Here is an 18,297-nt window from a genome sequence, read left to right on the forward strand (position 1 = left end):
ATTTTCCCAAAGTAAACGGATCAAAATTCTGAGATAGCCATTTTATTCAGCGTAGTCGAAGAACCTTATAACTATGTCTATGGGGACGACTTACTCCCCCACAGTCCCCGTGGGAGGGGCCACAAGTTACAAACTTTGACCAGTGCTTACATATAGCAATGGTTATTGGGAAGTGTACAGGCGTTTTCAGGAGGATTTTTTTGGTTGGGGGAGGGGTTGAGAAGAGGGGGATATGCTGGGGGAACTTTCCATCGATAATTTGTCATGAGGGAAGAAAATCTCCATGAAGGGAGCGCAGGATTTACTAGCATTATTTAAAAAAAAAACAATGAAAAAATAAATATGAAAAAGTTCTTCAGCTGGAAGTAAGGAGCAGCATTAAAACTTAAAACAAACAGAAATTATTACCCATTTGAGGGGCTCACCTCCTCCTAATACCTCGCTCTTTACGCTAAAGTATTTTTAGTAATTTCAACTATTTATTCTACGGCTTTTGTGATTCTGGGGTCATTCTTAATGAATTGGGACAAAATTTAAGCTTTAGTGTAAAGAGCGAGGATCTGACAAGGGGCGAGCCCCCTCATATATGTAATAAAAATATGAGAATACAAAGTTTCTTTACGTAAGCTAATTTATAAGTTTCGTAAATCTTTTACTAATAAAAATATTCGTAAAAAATGAAAAATTCTAGTTGCCTTTTTAATTAACCAAAAAATCGGAGGGCAACTAGGCTTCCTCCCCCGCTCTTTTTTTCTCAAAATCATTTGATCACAATTATGAGAAAGCCATTTAGCCAAAAAAAAAAAAAAAATGCAAATTTTGTTTTAATTATTCCTCTGCGGAAAGCCAAAATCAAAACATGCATTGATTCAAAAACGTTCAGATTTTAAATAAAAAAAAACAAGTTTTTTTAACTGAAAGTAAGGAGCGACATTAAAACTTAAAACGACCAGAAATTACTTCGTATATGAAAGAGGCTGCTTCTTCATCAACGCCCCGCTCTTTACGCTAAAGTTTGTTACTGTTGTAAAAAGAAGAATTGAGAGAAAGAGTCAAACTTTAGCGTAAAGAGCGGGGCGTTGATGAGGAAGCAGCCTCTTTCATATACAAAGTAATTTCTGGTCGTTTTAAGTTTTAATGTCGCTCCTTACTTTCAGTTAAAAAAACTTGTTTTTTTTATTTAATTACGTAATAGGCTTTAACTGTTATCTTATAGTTTCTTTGATTCTTTAAAAAACCTTCAGGGCCCCACCAAATCGTGATTTCTTTACTTGTTACGTCATAGGGTTTGGGATTTTACATATTACAGAGTTTGTAAAAACTCGCGAGGGTTAGAGCTTGCAGGATTTCTTTGGATGTTGCTTAGTCAAGCGGGGAAGACCCGGTTGAAACTGAGGTGGACACGCATGTGGGTGGTAAGTAATGACAGGGGCACATGTGGGATATTAAGTAATCACAGTACACACATCGGTTTTGCATAATAATTCTTTCAAGGCTTTTTTTCTTTCAAGGCGTTTTTTTTTCTTTTTGAGATTTTATTTTCTTTCGAGACGTTTTTCCCAGAGAGCCTTTATATTTTAAAGATTTTATGTCCGCATTAAGTTTCGAAAGGGATTTCCCCTAATCGGAATGGAGTGCTAACCAGTTGCATTATAAAAGTCTTTCTTATATTTTGATTTACGTAATACTTTCTACATAATACGGTGTTTCTCATTCGGGGAATTCACTATCTCGCATACTAGAATGATTAAATAGAGTGCATGTTCCAATATGACTGCAATAATTAACACACACTGGGAAAAGCGATTATTGGAATTTGGTTACATTTGAAGTCCACATGCTTGCTAAGTAATGCTTTAGAAAGTATGATCAGATAATATTGCGGGTTGCTCTTAGCGTATTTTTTACTAATAGATTCTTTTACTCTATTAGAAATTGAATGTGCTATCAGAGATGAAATAAAAGCGAGAGTATCATTATGGCTAGAATATGGTACACCTTCACATACGCTCAAAAATCTTTCTTTTCTTCTTCATTTCATAGATTTTAAACTTATATTAGAGGCATTCTTGAACAAGCATACATATACATAGTTTACAAGGAGTTAAAGCACAACCAACGAAAAGGGAAAAAACTTATAAAGGATAAAATAATAGCAAAAAGGATGATGAATTAAAACAAGGTTTCATCCCACCGGGCATTTCATCCCACCGGGGGGCCCTAACATCCAATTCAACCGGGGACCTAGAAACCAATTTCCATGGGACCCTAGAGAATGATTACAGTGGATCCCCTAACATTCAATTCCACCGGGGGCCAAGAACCCTATTCCAGTGGGACCTTAGCGAGAAATTCCAGCAGGGCCCTAGCAACCAATTCCAACAGGGCCCATTCCAGAGGGGCCCCTAGTATATTTTTCCATCGGGGGAGGGAGTAATAGCAAGCAATTTTAGGGGAGAGGAAAAGCTATCAGAGATAGATTTAAGGCATATTAATAGATATTTCTGAGAGATTTTAATGAAATAGCATCGTTTCTTTGACTGGGTATTAGATGTCCGCCCCCCACCGCCGAAAAATTCTTTTAATACTACCTACCTTAACATTAGGATGTAGAACATGTTATTCCAAGAAATTCACACCACCATGGCAATCTACGGCTGGCCTGTGGCATCCACGTGATACGTATTATCATTCCAAAGGTTTTATTACCAGAAATTATAGACATTACTCATAATTCTACCAAAACTCAACCCTAATTCTGCTGTGATTCTATCCAAAGCCACTGATACTAATCTCTTAAATGAAGACATAAACAAATTATCGCCAGAAATTACTGACATTTCTGGTAATTCTACCAACATTCTATAACAATTCTACAGTAATTCTAACCAAAGCCACTGATATTAGTGTCTTAAATGAAGACATAAAGAAATTATCACTAGAAATTGTCGACAGTACTCGTAATTGTACCTGAAGCTACTGATACTAGCCTTTTAAATGAAACAAACAAATTATCATCTAGAAATTATTGTCATATTCACAATTCTACGAAAATTCTACAATAATCCTACCCAAAGCCCCCTGGTACTAGTCTTTTAAATGAAGACACAAACACATTATAACCAGAGATTATTGACATTATTCGTAATTCTACCAATTTTTTTTTAATCCTACTGTAATTCTTCCCAAAGTCGCTTGATACTAGTCTCTTAAATGAAGACATAAACAAATTATAACCAGAAATTATTGACATTACTCGTGAATCTACCTAAATTATACTAAAATCTACCATAATTCTACCCGATACCAATGATATTAGTCTGTTAAATGCAGACATAAACAAATTCACCTCCGTTTTTAATGGCTTCCACCCCGGTTCAACCGATTCCAATTCCCACTATGTCCACTCCGCTCTGATCCGAACTTCAAATCTCGCTCTGGTTTTGTCAGTTCCGGTTCCCACACTTCTGCTCTCGACTCTACAATTCTACTTCCTCCAATTCTACTCCAAGTTCCACCAATTCTAAGATTTTGTATGTGGCTGCCTCCGTAGTAATCTATGGCCGGTCATTGACAATAGATAGTTTATTGTATGTTTTTGATCAGTATCATTTTTACACTGGAAGGATAAAGACTTACATTATATTCTTAAGAATGAATATGAAGCATTCCAAGAAAATGTGCCAGCAACTGTGTGTGTGTATGTGCGTGTGTGTTTGTGTCTGTGGTTGTGTCTGTATGTATGTGTGTTTGTCTGTGTGTGCGTGTGTCTGTATGTATACGTGTTTCTGTGTGCGTGTGTCTCTATGTGTGTCTCTGTTCTTGTGTCTGTGTGTTTGTGGTGTTTGTGGTATGTGGTTTGTGTGGTGTGTGTGGGTTTGTGTGTTTCTTTTCGTGCGAATTTTGGAAAAATCCGGCAGATTTCTCTCTGGCTTTGGTAAAAAAAACCTGCTAGCTAACTCAGACTCTATTAGATCCCCCGTATGAGCCTGGTAGTAGTAGCTTTGTCTCTAAAAATTCCTTTTATTGTGTCTCCAACTTTTCAAACGTTGGAGCTGTTAGCATACCCTAAAAATAAGGGGTATTCATTGTTGATAATGTCGGGTTAATGGACTGCATCTGTTGTAAACCCATGAAAGTAGTAGTAAAGTTTGCTGGTGCTTTGTTTTTCATCAATTCATCTTTAATATTCTTGTTGATAATGTCTGCTAGTGCTCTTTATATTTTACTTGTGGTTTCACTGTCTATTACAACATTAATTTTATATGGGTCTTAGTTTTGCCACCTGGATAAGATATGGCTTATGACACTTTTACAGCAATACGCCTGTCTTCTTCCTGCCTTCTTTTGAATGCTAATACCAGAAATATGGTGATAAGATCTATCAATGAGTAACGTGGTACCCGAACTATTAGCAAGAAGCTTGTGCTCGTAATCAACTAAAAGTTTTACACTTGCATTCTCTTTGCGCACTACCATCTCTGAAAATGTTACTCTCGCATATCCACACTCAGTAATGTTGATTTTTTTAGGTATTTCAAATGAATTTAATGCCTCACGGTCATGACAACATACATTTCCAATAAGATCCCAATCAATGCTTCTTTCATAGCTCAACTATTTTCTTTTCAGTATTCAACGCAACTGTACCTTAATTATTTTCACACATTTATTTCAAACTATCTATTCATCATTTAATCGGTTTAATTTGGTTTTAGACTTGTTTGTGGGTTCTCTTTAACTTGTTGGATAGAGACTGTGGGGAAGGAAAACGTCACTATCAATCCTTCTTTTTACTTGGAACTGCGCTAGGTCACTACTAACGTTATATTTCGGGAAATAGTTTTTTAGTCAATAAAGTAGATATGAAGATAAAAATCCTTTAAACCTGACTAAAAAACAAAAATTTAAAGAATACAATGCACAAGTACCATAATATATTGACTTGAACACAAAAATACACTAGGTTTAATGAAATATTTGGAATAGGATTAATTAACCAAAAGTTTATCACTGATTTTGGTGTCATAGATTTTCAGGACAGAAGCGTTTGTGCTACATGTACTCAATCAAGTATCAGTTTAATTTAGGAAGGCACATACCCCAATGCCTTCTGCTATGTAATTTCACTTCTTATCTTAAACTTGCAACATTGAGGCTATCCATTGGCAACAAAATAAATCCCGAGAATCTGGAAAAACGAAGTAGTTATTGCAGGTATTAAACAAACAGAAAATAGAAAAGTTGAAAGTAAGTAATTAACGGGTAATTTCTGGAAAAAAGAATACTTGTATAACTCTACCATTTTGTCCAAATTTTACTTTTATATTTGCGTTAGAGAGTACCTGAGTCATCAGCCCTTTTAGTCCTTAGATTTATAGATTTTCATTAAGCGTGGGCATTTCCGATAGAACAGCTTTTGTGAAGGTACTATACTAGTACGCACATTAAAATGACTTGTGTCATGTGTCATGTAGAAGAACAATATGGCAGTGGTTAAGATAGGTTGGTAGCTGGTTTCATATGCAATCAAGAGTTAAGTAGGGCTGCCTTCTATCACCATTTATATAATCACCTTTCTATCACCATATCTTTTTCATGGATATTGTCCTAAAGGGACGTAACAAAAGCCACAGGAGAGCATAAATTCTAACAGGAGAATAAAACTCTCCCAGACCTTGATTAAGCTGAGTACTTGAGCATCTGAGACAAAAATATGAGCTAATGATTGATCTTTTGAGGTCTTTAGATTTCAGGGTGCGAGAATAGGTTTGAAAATTTATGTTAAGCCGATCAATTCGCTTAGACTGGGAATAAGCAAAGGTGAAGAGGTGATATTGGGTAACAAAAATATTGTTGAAGTGAATATCGTCACTTACATAGGTAGCGTCCTTAGTAAAGATAGTGGATGCCGTGAAGATGCTAAATATAAAAAAGCTATGGTTCAGGGGGCTGATTTAAATTTGAAAAAAAGTTTGGAAGAATAGGTCTGCGAACTGAGATTAGAATGTTTGAAGCTACCGTGACGACAGTAGTCAGGTATGGCTCTAAAACCTGAGCACCGCGAATGACAGATGAGGATTAATTTTATCTCTAGAGAAATTTTCAAAATATTATTTTGAGTACCCATCTAAATGACCACATTATAAACAGTAAGCTGTACGAAAAATGTGGTTATATCCCACTTTTTAAGTTTACAACAGTAGAATAGTTGAGATAGTCTGGAAACGCTCTGAGGATGAAATTTGACAGATTGCCAAAGAATATTATTTTCGGCCAACCCTCTAGGGTCATACAAAAGCTGGTCACTGCCAGATTGGATTCAAAGATGTCATATGGGTGGATTTAAGGGAAATTGCAACTTCTTGGGAAGGTGTAAATAAGATAGTTTTAAATAGATTGGGAGGGAAGAGGGGCGTCTGGAGTTGTATCGGTCTTACGCTGCTTGGCACTGCGGGGGGTTGTTAGCAGCAGCAGTAGTAGTTTTCCGCCAATCTCCGGCAATATTTCTCTTTTGATTTTCGAGTTTGTTCTTTAGTGCTTCTTCCACTGACGAGAATCATTTTACTAGAACTTCGTTTTTAATCGCCGTTTAATCGTTGTTTTGCTTAAAATCTGTTTCTGATGGCCAGCCCGTTCATCGTTTTGCTTATTTGCGACTTTACAAATCGCAATGAGGCCAATGAGTTTTAAAAGATAATTGTAAGATCTCTATGAAAATGGCTTGACTGGCTTGAAATATAGATGACGGCGTTTTTACTATTTTGGAAAGTAGTTGAGCTTACTGAAAACAAATTTTAGACTTAGATCCAGAGTCCAACAATGGTATCAACTGAAGGGGGACGCTCCCTCTTCCTTAAACTTAGAAAGATACTTTGGGGAATTCTTTTTACAATTTTTTTCGTATTTCCCTTGAAAAAACAACAATTCCACCCCCCCTATTTACCCTACCATTCCACCAATTTTCTTAGCTTTCCATTTCACCAATTTTCTCACCTTTGGGCAGTTTCAGTTGTTCACTGCAAGTAAAAAAACCCACGCTACTTCAGCCATCCATGCTTAATTCCTGTTTTTACTGAAGAACGCCTAACGCCCTCATTAACGACCACCGTGCAGTAAAAACGAAAATTAAGCACTTGAACATTCAACTTTGTCAGTTCAACCACTTCACTGAACCGTGATCAAAAATGCAGCTTATGTTATCTCGATCAAGAGTTCTGTTTCGACACAGACAGTTAGATTGCGTTCGAGCGTCTCTTACCAGATTTGTCTGGATCCTAAATTTCTGGGGTGTAATTCATAGGAGATAACAAGATTTGCTTCTCCGGCCACGCGTTAGCTGCATTCCAATGTGAATTTAGCATATTTGCCGATCCTTCAAAGTTTGCCCATATCCAGTATTAGCTTACTATCCCATTCTGTTTCCTCCAAGCAATTTTATATGTTCTTTTTGAGTTTCTGAAATTTGTGGAATTGTCTGTTTACATGTGACGTGTGTAACTTATCTGACGATCTATTCAAACCGGTTCAAGCTAAAATCCTCACGTTCTACAAATGAAAGATGACAGATTGCCAAATGTCGTCCTTTTTGGCTAACCAACTGGGGTCAAACAAAAACAGGCAGTCCCAGAACTGGGTAGGAAGTGGTCATAAGAAAGAATTTTAGAGAAATTAGAACTTCATGGGAGGATGTAATAAGAGATGTTTTAAATAGAGTCAGATTTAGGAGAAGCGTGCGTAGTCGTGTTGGGCTGCTGGAACTTGGTGCTGCAGTGCGTTGTTAGTGGTGGTAAAAGTGGTAATATTTATCGTTGCCGTTAGTACATTGGTGTAGCTTTTCTTTCAAGATTTAGTTGTCATTAGCGATCAACAGATGAAACATACTTACTGTTCTTACGGATGTAAAGCTTTGTCAGACTTAACCAGTTAGTTTTGCTTATTTAAATGGCCCAACGCGGTGATACTTACAAAATTAGATGCTGGTCTATAGACTTCATAATTTTGGAAAAACGAAAAGAAAAATATCAGAAAATCACAGTTTACAGTTATGAATAGAACTAACATGGGTTAAGTGTGGAGTAAAATTGATTTCAACACCACTGGAATGTAATATTGAAGACTAGGCTTAAAATATTTCCGTAAGGACGGAGATCAAGTCTTGGTGTCGCCGATTTAGTTGGAACAAGGATCATTGGTGCGACTCTGTAAGCTCAGCCAGAGTAGACCCAGCTCTAACTGGGTACAAGAAGAAATCAGGAAGACTCTGGAAAAATATAGGGTGGCTGATCCCCAACCCCATAGCACAAACTTAGGGTCAAGAAACGGAGATCAGTACCACCGGTTTGGATTATACAATCTAGTGGCACATTCTCCTCTTCCTCCTTCATGCTTCAGATAATCAATAAAGATTTCAAAACTTACTCTAAAAGTCTCTTTCAAACTTTAAATGATTACATAGTTTTATATTTGAAAGTTCTTCGCTGGAGTACATGATCTACTTAGAGTGTACCAGTGGTTTCCATATGATTTTCATTCTAGGGACTAGAGGTCCATTTAAATTTAGCAGTCGCTAGTCTTATTTCACTAAAGAATAACAATACTGCATACTAGGTGGTCTGACAAGATCAATCCTCTCTATGATTTGTATAATCAAGAACAATGAAATAAGAAAAATACAAACAATGATAATATTTTCTCTTTACGACATTCTCCCACCACATTGAGGGGCGCCTATTTTATTTGGCCGATTGGCTGACAAGGACAATCTTTAATTATCTGTCAGTCTTCATTCGCAGAGCGTGTTCTAGCCATCTCAACGTTTACCTCATTATAGAGTCATTCAAAAATGTTAGCATCAGATCCCCTTTTACGAAGATATACCAGTTTGTTAATTTTCGATTTGAACAGTATATTGACATAGTTTTCTGTTCCTGTTCGCACAATTTTGTATGTCTCAAATTCATAAATATGTCTCTGAATACAGGTATGCATGCTCGGAATGAATTAAGGGATGGTTAGAGTTACTTCAGTGCAATTAATCATTTATATATTTTTACTTTCATAGTACAGGTAGAACAACAGTCTTCACATCTACAACAACTATTACGCTGTTACCTACTGTGTTATCTACAGTGACTACAAGTTGTTACGTAAGAGCAAAAAAAGATTGTCCCCAGAGAAGAAGAAGAAGTACATATATAGAAGAAGCTCTTCACCAGGAACAAGTTTTCCCAGAAGAGATAAAAAATATTGAAGAGTAAGTATTGATTATTAATTACCACTGCAGAAAATCCAGTGATAGTCATGCATAAGTATTCTTCTTGTAAAGCAAAACACTATAGAACCAAATTAGGGAAAATGTACTAAAGGGTAGTAGTAGGAAGAGTAGTAAGAAAGAGTGGACACAGTTGAGACAGTTTTAATAGTTTGTTTTATTACCAAGTCACGCTTGATATTGACCGGGTCAAAGATGTTCAATTGAACAGTCTTTCAAGCGAACACCTTAAAAAAATTTATTGAACGTTGAAAGTGTGTCAAACTGCCCCCTTATCGGGGCAAGCTGCATCAACATGAGACAAGGTGTTAGAGTGATAAGGACGGTTGATATTTTGAAATGACTTTAATGAATAGATGGTTCCAAATTAATTAAAAAAAATTTCTTAACTAAACTCTAAATTAAGTATTAAGAACCTAGATTCAAAGACACCCCTTCAAGTTAATCACTAAACCGCTCTCGTGTTCAATTTGAATCCGAAACATTGGATTGTAATACCCCACCTGAGCTACATTTTTAGATGCGTAGAATTTCTTATCCAGTCCACGCGCGATATATGCCCGTCTTTTACATAAAATACACTGAACTTATCAAAACCAGATTTGGATTTTGAATGCCGCTTCAAACAAACGAAAAACACAGCATCTGTTTGCTGCACGGATTCTCGTTTTTATCTAGTGTCGGTTGCTATTTCTTTCATATTTATAATCAATCTCTTCATTCTTAACTTTCACACCTTTGTATTTGTTCCACTTCATTTTCACTTTTCCGCCTTAATACTTTCTTTATTAATATTTTTCCTTCAATTCTTCTTTCAATATTTCCTTAACATGCATATTCGTTAAAATTTCTTGCCTCTGGTTGTGTTTTTCTTTTTTATTGTTTTCTTTCGCATGCTCAAGGAAATGGATGTATCAAATGTTCAACTGAATTTACAATTCATGTTATATTTTAAGCCTCTGATAAGGTTAGCCGCAGGTCTTGGTTTGAATTTGATGAAGCAGCAGAGGAGTTACGTGGATCGATGATTCAATTTTCCCCTCAACGTCTCCTCGGATATTTTTTTCAATATCCTCAGTCTTAGCAGTACTTGGTACAGAAGTAGTAGTTCTAGTGACATTAGTGGTAGTAGTAATTGTAGTTGTGGTAACTGTAGAAGCAGGAGTAGTTGTAGTAGTAGTACCATGCAAATATGGTCTTTTTGGTCAGTTGATAATCTCCCTTATCATTTCCTGAAACTTCCTAATCAACACAAGCATTCATTCCTGAGTTTTGCCCTTTCGACAACCCATATCCACATAACAGGTTTTGATTTGGTTCAACACTCCCCTCAACATTCCCTGAAAGACTCATCTAAATTTTCTTGGTATTTTGAGAAATTATAAGTCAAACATACATGCCTCTTCTCAATAGCATATACTATGCATAAACAATGAAAAACTGCCTAACTGACAGCCCTTGCTCTAAAACTTCGGAGGGGGGGGGGCATAATCCAAACGGATAATTACTGAACCTTTCAACAATACTGGTGTGGGGTTGCTTTTAAATCACTTTGACTCATAAAAGTGGCACTGTAACATCCAATTCAAAATCAAGTGAAACCCATCCGCATTTTATACGACCACTTAGTCAATAAAAACCTTATATACCCCCATTGTATGACTCAAGGCCCTTTCCTTGGGGTTGTGAGGTTGTGTCAACCCTGGAGCCATTGTTATATATTCTTTTGACTATTTTAAACAAAATGGCCATCGCACAATTTCAATCAAATGTGTTTGGTGAAAAGAGGGCAAGTTGGGGGTGGGAGGCTAATAGAAATCCGTTATTTTTTACTCTTAAAAGGGAATTAGAACTTTCAATTTCAGCCAAATGAGGCACATCTAAAGTTTATACAACTATCACTTCTATAAGAACCTTAAATACAGGAGCATAAATACAGGGGCATAATTTACAAATGAGGGGCATAACTTACAACCATCCACCCCACAGCCTCTGATAGTTTATATTAATCCCAAAAAGCTTTGTTATATTATCTTTGGGCTACTTTGAATAAAAGGACTGTCTCAAAATTTCTATTAGATGCATCTCGGGAAAACACGACGTGTGTGGGGTGGGGGGTAGCTGAACTCTGATCACTTTGACTCTTAAAAATGGCACTTGAAATTCTGATTACCAATCCAATGAGTCCCCTAAAAAAGCATATACGGCCCCCCTTTCTATAAAAACCTTATATGCTCCCAGGGCATAACTTACAACCCTTGTCCTGAGAGCTGTGGGTGGCTGTCTTCCTTATAGACATAATTTCCGGACCCTTCAATTATGATGATTAAAATTGCTATCTCCAAGTTTTGATTGGATGTGTTTGGGGAAACAATGGGTGTGGGCGGACTGATTACTCTCAAATCACTTTTGCCTCTTAAAGAGGGCACTATAACTTCCAATTCCAAATCAAATGAGCCCCATCTTAGGTTTATACGACCGCCCACTCCATAAAAACCTTATATGTCCCCAGGGCATAACTTACAACCATATCCTGTTTTGCTCTTACATTTGGTTAATGTGGATATTATGAGATTTTATCTCCATGATTCATGTCTCACATCTTTTGCTGATTACACGGCTATTTCTTTTTGTGATATCTCTGTTGATGATCGGATAAATAAAGTAAATATAGGCTTAAATAACTTAAATGTGTTTACAACTATAACTATGTTGGCAATTAATGTAAAAAAGACAAATTTTATGGCTTTCAGTCGAATTGACACACCCGTACATCTGAGAGTGTGAATATTATTATCTGGCATATCCCTTGAACAGGTTGATTGGGTGAGGTATCTAGGTTTTCACGTGGATTGTAACATGTCTTTGAAACTTCACAGCGATATTATGGCATCAAAAGTTGCAATAGGCCTTCAAATTTTGATTAGATGTCTTCGGGGAAATGATAGTTGGGGGGGGGGGGGGCTCTCAAATTACTTTTGACTCTTAAAAAACGTAAAATAACTTCCAATTTCAAATCAAATAAGCATAATCTGAAGTTTATACGACCACCCATTCCATAAAAACTTCATAAACCCCAGGCATGACGTATAGCCCTATCCTTAGGGCATTGGGGCTGTGTCAGCCCTAGAGGCATTGTTATTTGTTCTTTGGAATATGTTGAGCAGAGTTATGGTCTCACAATTTCAAGAAGACTCCATTGGTGAAAAGAGGGGTGGTATGGAGGGGAGTGCTTGTTACCCTTCATCACTTTTGACTTTCAAAAGGGAACTAGAACTTCCAATTTTGAACCAAATGAGCCTCCTCTAAAGTTTCTACAACCCTTCCACAAAAACCTTATATGTCCCTGGGGCATGGCTTACAACCCTTGTCCCCAGGCTTTAAGGGTTTGTTTCAACCCCAAAAGCCTTGCTATATGATATTTAAACTATTTTGAATAAACTAGGTATCTCAAAATTTCTATTAGATGCGTTTACGGAAAATACGAATTTTGTGTGTGTGTGTGTGTGTGTGTAGGCGGGGATAACTGCCCCACAATCACTTTGACTCTTAAAAAGGGAGCAAGACCTTCTGATTACCAATCCAATGAACCTTCCAATGTTTGTAAGACCATGCTTTCTATAAATACCTCATATACCCCCAAGGAATAACTTACAAACCTTGCCCTGACGGCTTTGGGGGTTGCAATCCTCAAAGTCACAAATTTTTGATTTTTAAACTACGTTGAACAAAACAGCTATCTAAAAATATTAATTGGATGTGTTTGGGGAAATGATGGGGACAGGAGGGAGGTTAGTTGCCGACAATCGACCTTCAATACGAAGTCTCCTAGTCTAAAAATTAAGAAAAGAATAATATGCCAACCTTGTTCTTTACTTAGGCCGCGCTATTGCGCGGCTTATGATAAATTTAATCATGCTGGTGTCGCTGATTTGCTGTTGATTTAGATGTCTGGACTGAAACCTATGAGCTGTTAGCCATGGTTAGTTCGTAGCTTAGTCCTTCAAAATAATAAATTTACTTAAGTCAGATATAGAAAAAAAAGTTAAAAAATGCAGCAAAGGATACTAAAACAAAGCAATCTCTAATTGGAAACGTACCATTGGCAGGGCAAAAGAAAATTTTCGCAACCTCATCGTCAAAACTGGGTGACCAGCTGAAAAAGATCCTAAACAGACACGGCCTAAACATGACAGTCAGTAACTCAAGTAGGTAGGTAGGTAGGTATGCATTTATTTCATCAAATAAAAATTACTAAAATTGCACTTACAATCAATAATATGCTGCTCAATTTAGGGACCTAAAATGTCCCTGTTCAGCAGCAAAACTACAACAAATAAATGATAACTATTCATTCAAAATCAAAGAAATACGCAAAAAAAAGAAAGAAAAAAAAATAACAGACGAAACACTATAAAATCTCTAAACAGCCATCTCTCATCATAAAAAAAAAAGAAAAAAAAGGAATAAAAATTTAACCAATATAATCTATAATTTATTGAAAAAATAATTTTGTATTCTTACTTTAAATAACATAAGGTTTTCAGAACACCTAACACTCTCTGGAATTGAGTTCCAAGTAACAACACCTACATGTTTAATCATAAACCCAGATCGCGTTGTATGCCTGATTTCACTAGTCAGCTGATCAGAGCTCCTAGTAGAATAATCGTGATAATTTGAATTATATCGATAAAAACTTCTAAAATATTGAGGAGACAATCCATTTAAAACCTGGTATACAAAAATTAAAATCTGTTGAGATATAATCTTCCTGTTGACCTACCATGCAAGTAAGACCTAAACCAATCCAAACACTTCTCAAGGACTCCCAAACAAGCTAGCCTACTTAATAAAAGATTAAAATCAACGGTATCAAATGCTTTTTTAAAATCTATGAACACAGTAAGAGGGATAAGATTCCTTTCTAGGGCACTATTAACGTACTCCATTAGATGGTATGCCGCATGAACAGTTGAATGTTTAGTTCTGAAACCGAACTGTGCTTCACTTAATATTCTGAGCTTGTCTAAATGTTCATACAGCTGTCGATGTACTATTTTCTCGTATATCTTTGAGAATAGTGGTAACAAGCTTATAGGTCGATAGTTCGTCATATCTTGCTTATTGCCTGATTTGAACAGTGGTAGGACCTTTGCTTGCTTAAGCGCTTCAGGGAATTGGCTGACTTCAAGTGACAGGTTAACGAGGTAGAGAAGACATGGTAGTAGATACACTGAAACTACTTTGAATGCTTTCAGATTCAAACCGTCAATACCAGCAGCATTTGACTTTAAATTCTTCACAATTTTTGTTAATTCTTCAATTGACGCTTTTTCAAATTGAAATTTATGATGTTCACCTCGATTATCTTCAAAGAGCGTGTCACTTTTCGTTGGGTCTCCGTGAGAAGTGTCTTCCCTGATTCTACTTCCAATACCAGAGAAGAATTTACCAAACTCGTCAGCAATCTGCTGCTTATCAGTGACTGTAAAACCCTCGACAGTGATAGCATTTATGAGGCCATAATGTTTACCTGTGCCTTTAATCACGCCGTTAATGGTCTGCCAAGTCCCCCGCATATCTCCCTTTTGTTCATTAAATTTTTCGATGTAATATTTTTTTTTTTTTGAACGTCTTAACTTATTCACTAAATTTCGTTGACGAGTATATTCATTTTTACTTTCTTCAGATGAGTCATTTAAACTTTTAAAGAAGCAAGCGTTACGAGCATTTATAGCTTCAACACCTTCATCATCAATCCAGGGTTTTCGGGGGATATCTCGTTCTTTTTTCCTAGTAAGTTTCAAGGGACAAGCAGACTCAAATATCGGAGTAATTATCCCAAGAAAGTTGTCGAGGGCACGCGAGGGATCCGGTTCTTCATACACTTTCTCCCACGATATTACACTTATTTGTTCACGGAACTCATGTAAATTTGCCGGCCGAAGATCTCTTATAAGTTTACGCCTAGACTTTTCGTAAGACGGGCTCTGTTGCTTTATCGTACATGAAACAGGAAGATGATCAGATCCCGGATGGATCATGATATCACAATATGAATCAGGAACTAAATTTGATGGGAGAAACACATTATCAATAAGAGTAGCAGAATGTTCAGTTATTCTAGAAGGAAGGCGATTCATTGGAAAATAACCATGCGATAACATCAAGTTAAAAAACTCAAAATTATAGCTGTTCAAACATAACAAATCAAAATTAAAATCACCCATGATTATGCATTCATTTTTTACAGACAGAAGTTTACATAAATAATCATCAAATAAATTAAGGAACTCAACCGAGGGAGTGCTAGGTGGTTTATAAACCAAACAAATTACTATCTTTTTATTCTCAACAAATACAATTTCCACCTTCCCTTCAATCCAAAGGCATAAATCATCCCTTTCTTCAAAATTTATTCCATTTTTCAACAAAAAAGACAAACCTCCTTGTCTCATCCGATTTCTAACCTTCGAAATCATTTGGTAACCTGGAAAAATGTAAGACGAGAGACGGCTGTCCATAGATAAAAACGTTTCACAAATACCTAATACATCAATACTACTATTCATAGCAGACAAAAAATTTTCAATATCCTCAGACGGTGACGTAACATGGCAATTCCATTCAGACACACGAAAACTCTTATTTTCTTTCCGTATTGGAAATTCAAATGATACATACTGACTTTTTCTTACTGGCTCAGGGCATTTTACAACACTATCTTGAGCAATTTTACACTCTAAAATTTCATTAACATCTAAAGCATTATTTTCTAATTCATCCAACCGATCCTTCTGGTGTAACGGCAAAACTAATTATCAAGAAATAAGAACAATATAAACTGTACTGATTCCTATTGAAAAAAAAAAAAAACAATCTAAGCGACATCTTGCAACGACCATAGGCGACGGGGGAAAGCATCACTCGCAAGACGTATATAAATTCGACCTTGATCAGACCACACTTGTTTATTACCGTATTTTTCACGTGCTAGGTTCAGAATGTCCCGTCTCTGCTTTGTTAAATTTTCTGATACAAATATACCAGTGCACACTAGTTTCGACTTAAGCTTAAAAACTTTTTGGGCAATTTCTTTCGACCTGAATTTGACTAGGACCGGAGCTATGGTATCTTGACGAGTTGTAGAACTGTTTATTTTAAATCTTCTCACTTCCACAATATCACCATCAGACACTTCAGATATTTCCATTTTATTGCGAATCACACCCCCGATTACAGACTTTAAGTCACTAGTTGGAGGCTGTTTGATACCGTTGAAAAGAAGACTATCTAGCCTTAAGTCCTGATCATACATATCCAATTTCTGCTCTGCATTCTTAACTCTCTCCTCAAGAAATATTATTTGATTTCTTAGAAATTTCAGCTCGTTACTGAGGGCTAAGAATTTCGGTTCAAACTCAACAATCAAAGCTGAATAAACTTCACTAACGATAGTTGAACTCTGAGCTTTTATGGCATGCAAAGTGTCACTGGATAGAGACTGCCTACCAGCGGCAGTGGCCACTAGTTTTTCATCCAGCTTTTCGTCTATTTTTTTAGCAAGATTTCCCATCACACTTTGGATTTCCTGTTCTGTCGCGGAAATGCGAGTAATAATAGCCGACGATCCCGCTATAGTTTGTTGCCCAGGAATTTGAATTTGAGCTTTTAGCTTCTCTTTGCAAAGTTTTATATAAATGTTCGGTTGATGAATAAAATCATCAAATGCTCCCTTTACACCCTTGCTAGTAGATTTCATAGCTTCAACCTTATTTGCTTCAAACTGCATAAGCTGTGACTCGAGAACAAACTGGGTGTCACGTGACCCGTAGCAAAAAACCAGATACTTAAAGACTTTTGACTTTGAGTTCGCAGTCTTTGGATCCAAAACCTCAATAATACGAACTGGCCAATCGTGGAATCCTCGAAACTTTGCTAGAACCAGATCATAAATACTAAATTTAGCCATTATCTTTAGCTCAAATTTATCAAAAGTAGTTTACAGACCTGCTAATTGATTTCTTCACCGTACTGTTAAAAAATATCCAAATATCCAAGGATCCAAAATAATCGTGCCAAAAATCACACGTCACTAATTATCAGGGCTAGCGAAATGCGACTGCATTGAATGAATGCTAGATGCGAACTCAAATAAAAAAGAGACTTTTTACAACTGTGGGAAAGATGAGACCATCCCCACACTGGGAAGGGGTGTTTACAGGATCCCCTGTTCCTGCGGTCACTTCTATATTGATAGAATCTATATTGATATGATCTATATTGACAGAACAATTTATTTTTAAACCCGTATAAAGTAACAGACTCCCTCATGCTAGCCGGCAGATTATTCCAAACAGAAGGCCCCAGATTATGAACCACATATGATGATCTGACTTTTTTTCTTTTTTCATGGCTTAAAAGTTGTGAATTTCTTGTATCATAATTATGGTACTCCTGGTTTATGGAAAAAGAATCTTGAAAATACTCAGGGCATATATATGTTTCATGCTCTGGAACACAAAAATTGATGCCTGATAGTCACGAGTATGATCAACATTTAAAACACTACACGGGGAAAAGCCAGCAATAGTTTTGGATTCAACCTGCTCTCTTATGCCCGCAATCAATCGAATGCTTTTATTTTGGAAAATCTGGATCCTTTTATAATTAGAAAACAAAAACTGCTGGCCCAATGAACGCAACCGTAATCTATATCAGGATGAAGAAGGGAAAAATAAATGATTTCTAAAATCTTGAATGGAAATATTTTTTTTTTATACGTCTCAGGATTCCTAGACCCCTTGCCATTTTCGCACCAATAACACTACAATGCTTTTTCCAACTAATATTATTGTCTAAATAAAACCCCAAATACTTAATTTCAAAAACTTGTTTAATGGGTAAATGTCCAAAAAATATGTTATTATTATCATTAAGTAACCAACCTGTTCTACTAAAGATAATGTAATTTGTTTTAGATATGTTAACTGCTAGGGAACTACCAACTGTAAAACTGT

General features: G+C 36.4%; 1 protein-coding gene across 1 annotated transcript in view; it reads left to right on the forward strand.

Moving 5' to 3' along the window:
• The window catches only part of LOC136043942 (uncharacterized), an 89,366-nt gene that overhangs the window by 15,160 nt on the left and 55,909 nt on the right, over window positions 1-18,297 (forward strand). The window contains exon 2 of the mRNA XM_065729010.1: window positions 9,065-9,256. Coding sequence (XP_065585082.1) covers window positions 9,065-9,256 — 192 coding nt within the window. The remainder of the gene's footprint in view (window positions 1-9,064; window positions 9,257-18,297) is intronic.

Source organism: Artemia franciscana, chromosome 2 (genome assembly GCF_032884065.1).
Source record: "Artemia franciscana chromosome 2, ASM3288406v1, whole genome shotgun sequence".
Lineage (NCBI taxonomy): Eukaryota > Metazoa > Arthropoda > Branchiopoda > Anostraca > Artemiidae > Artemia > Artemia franciscana.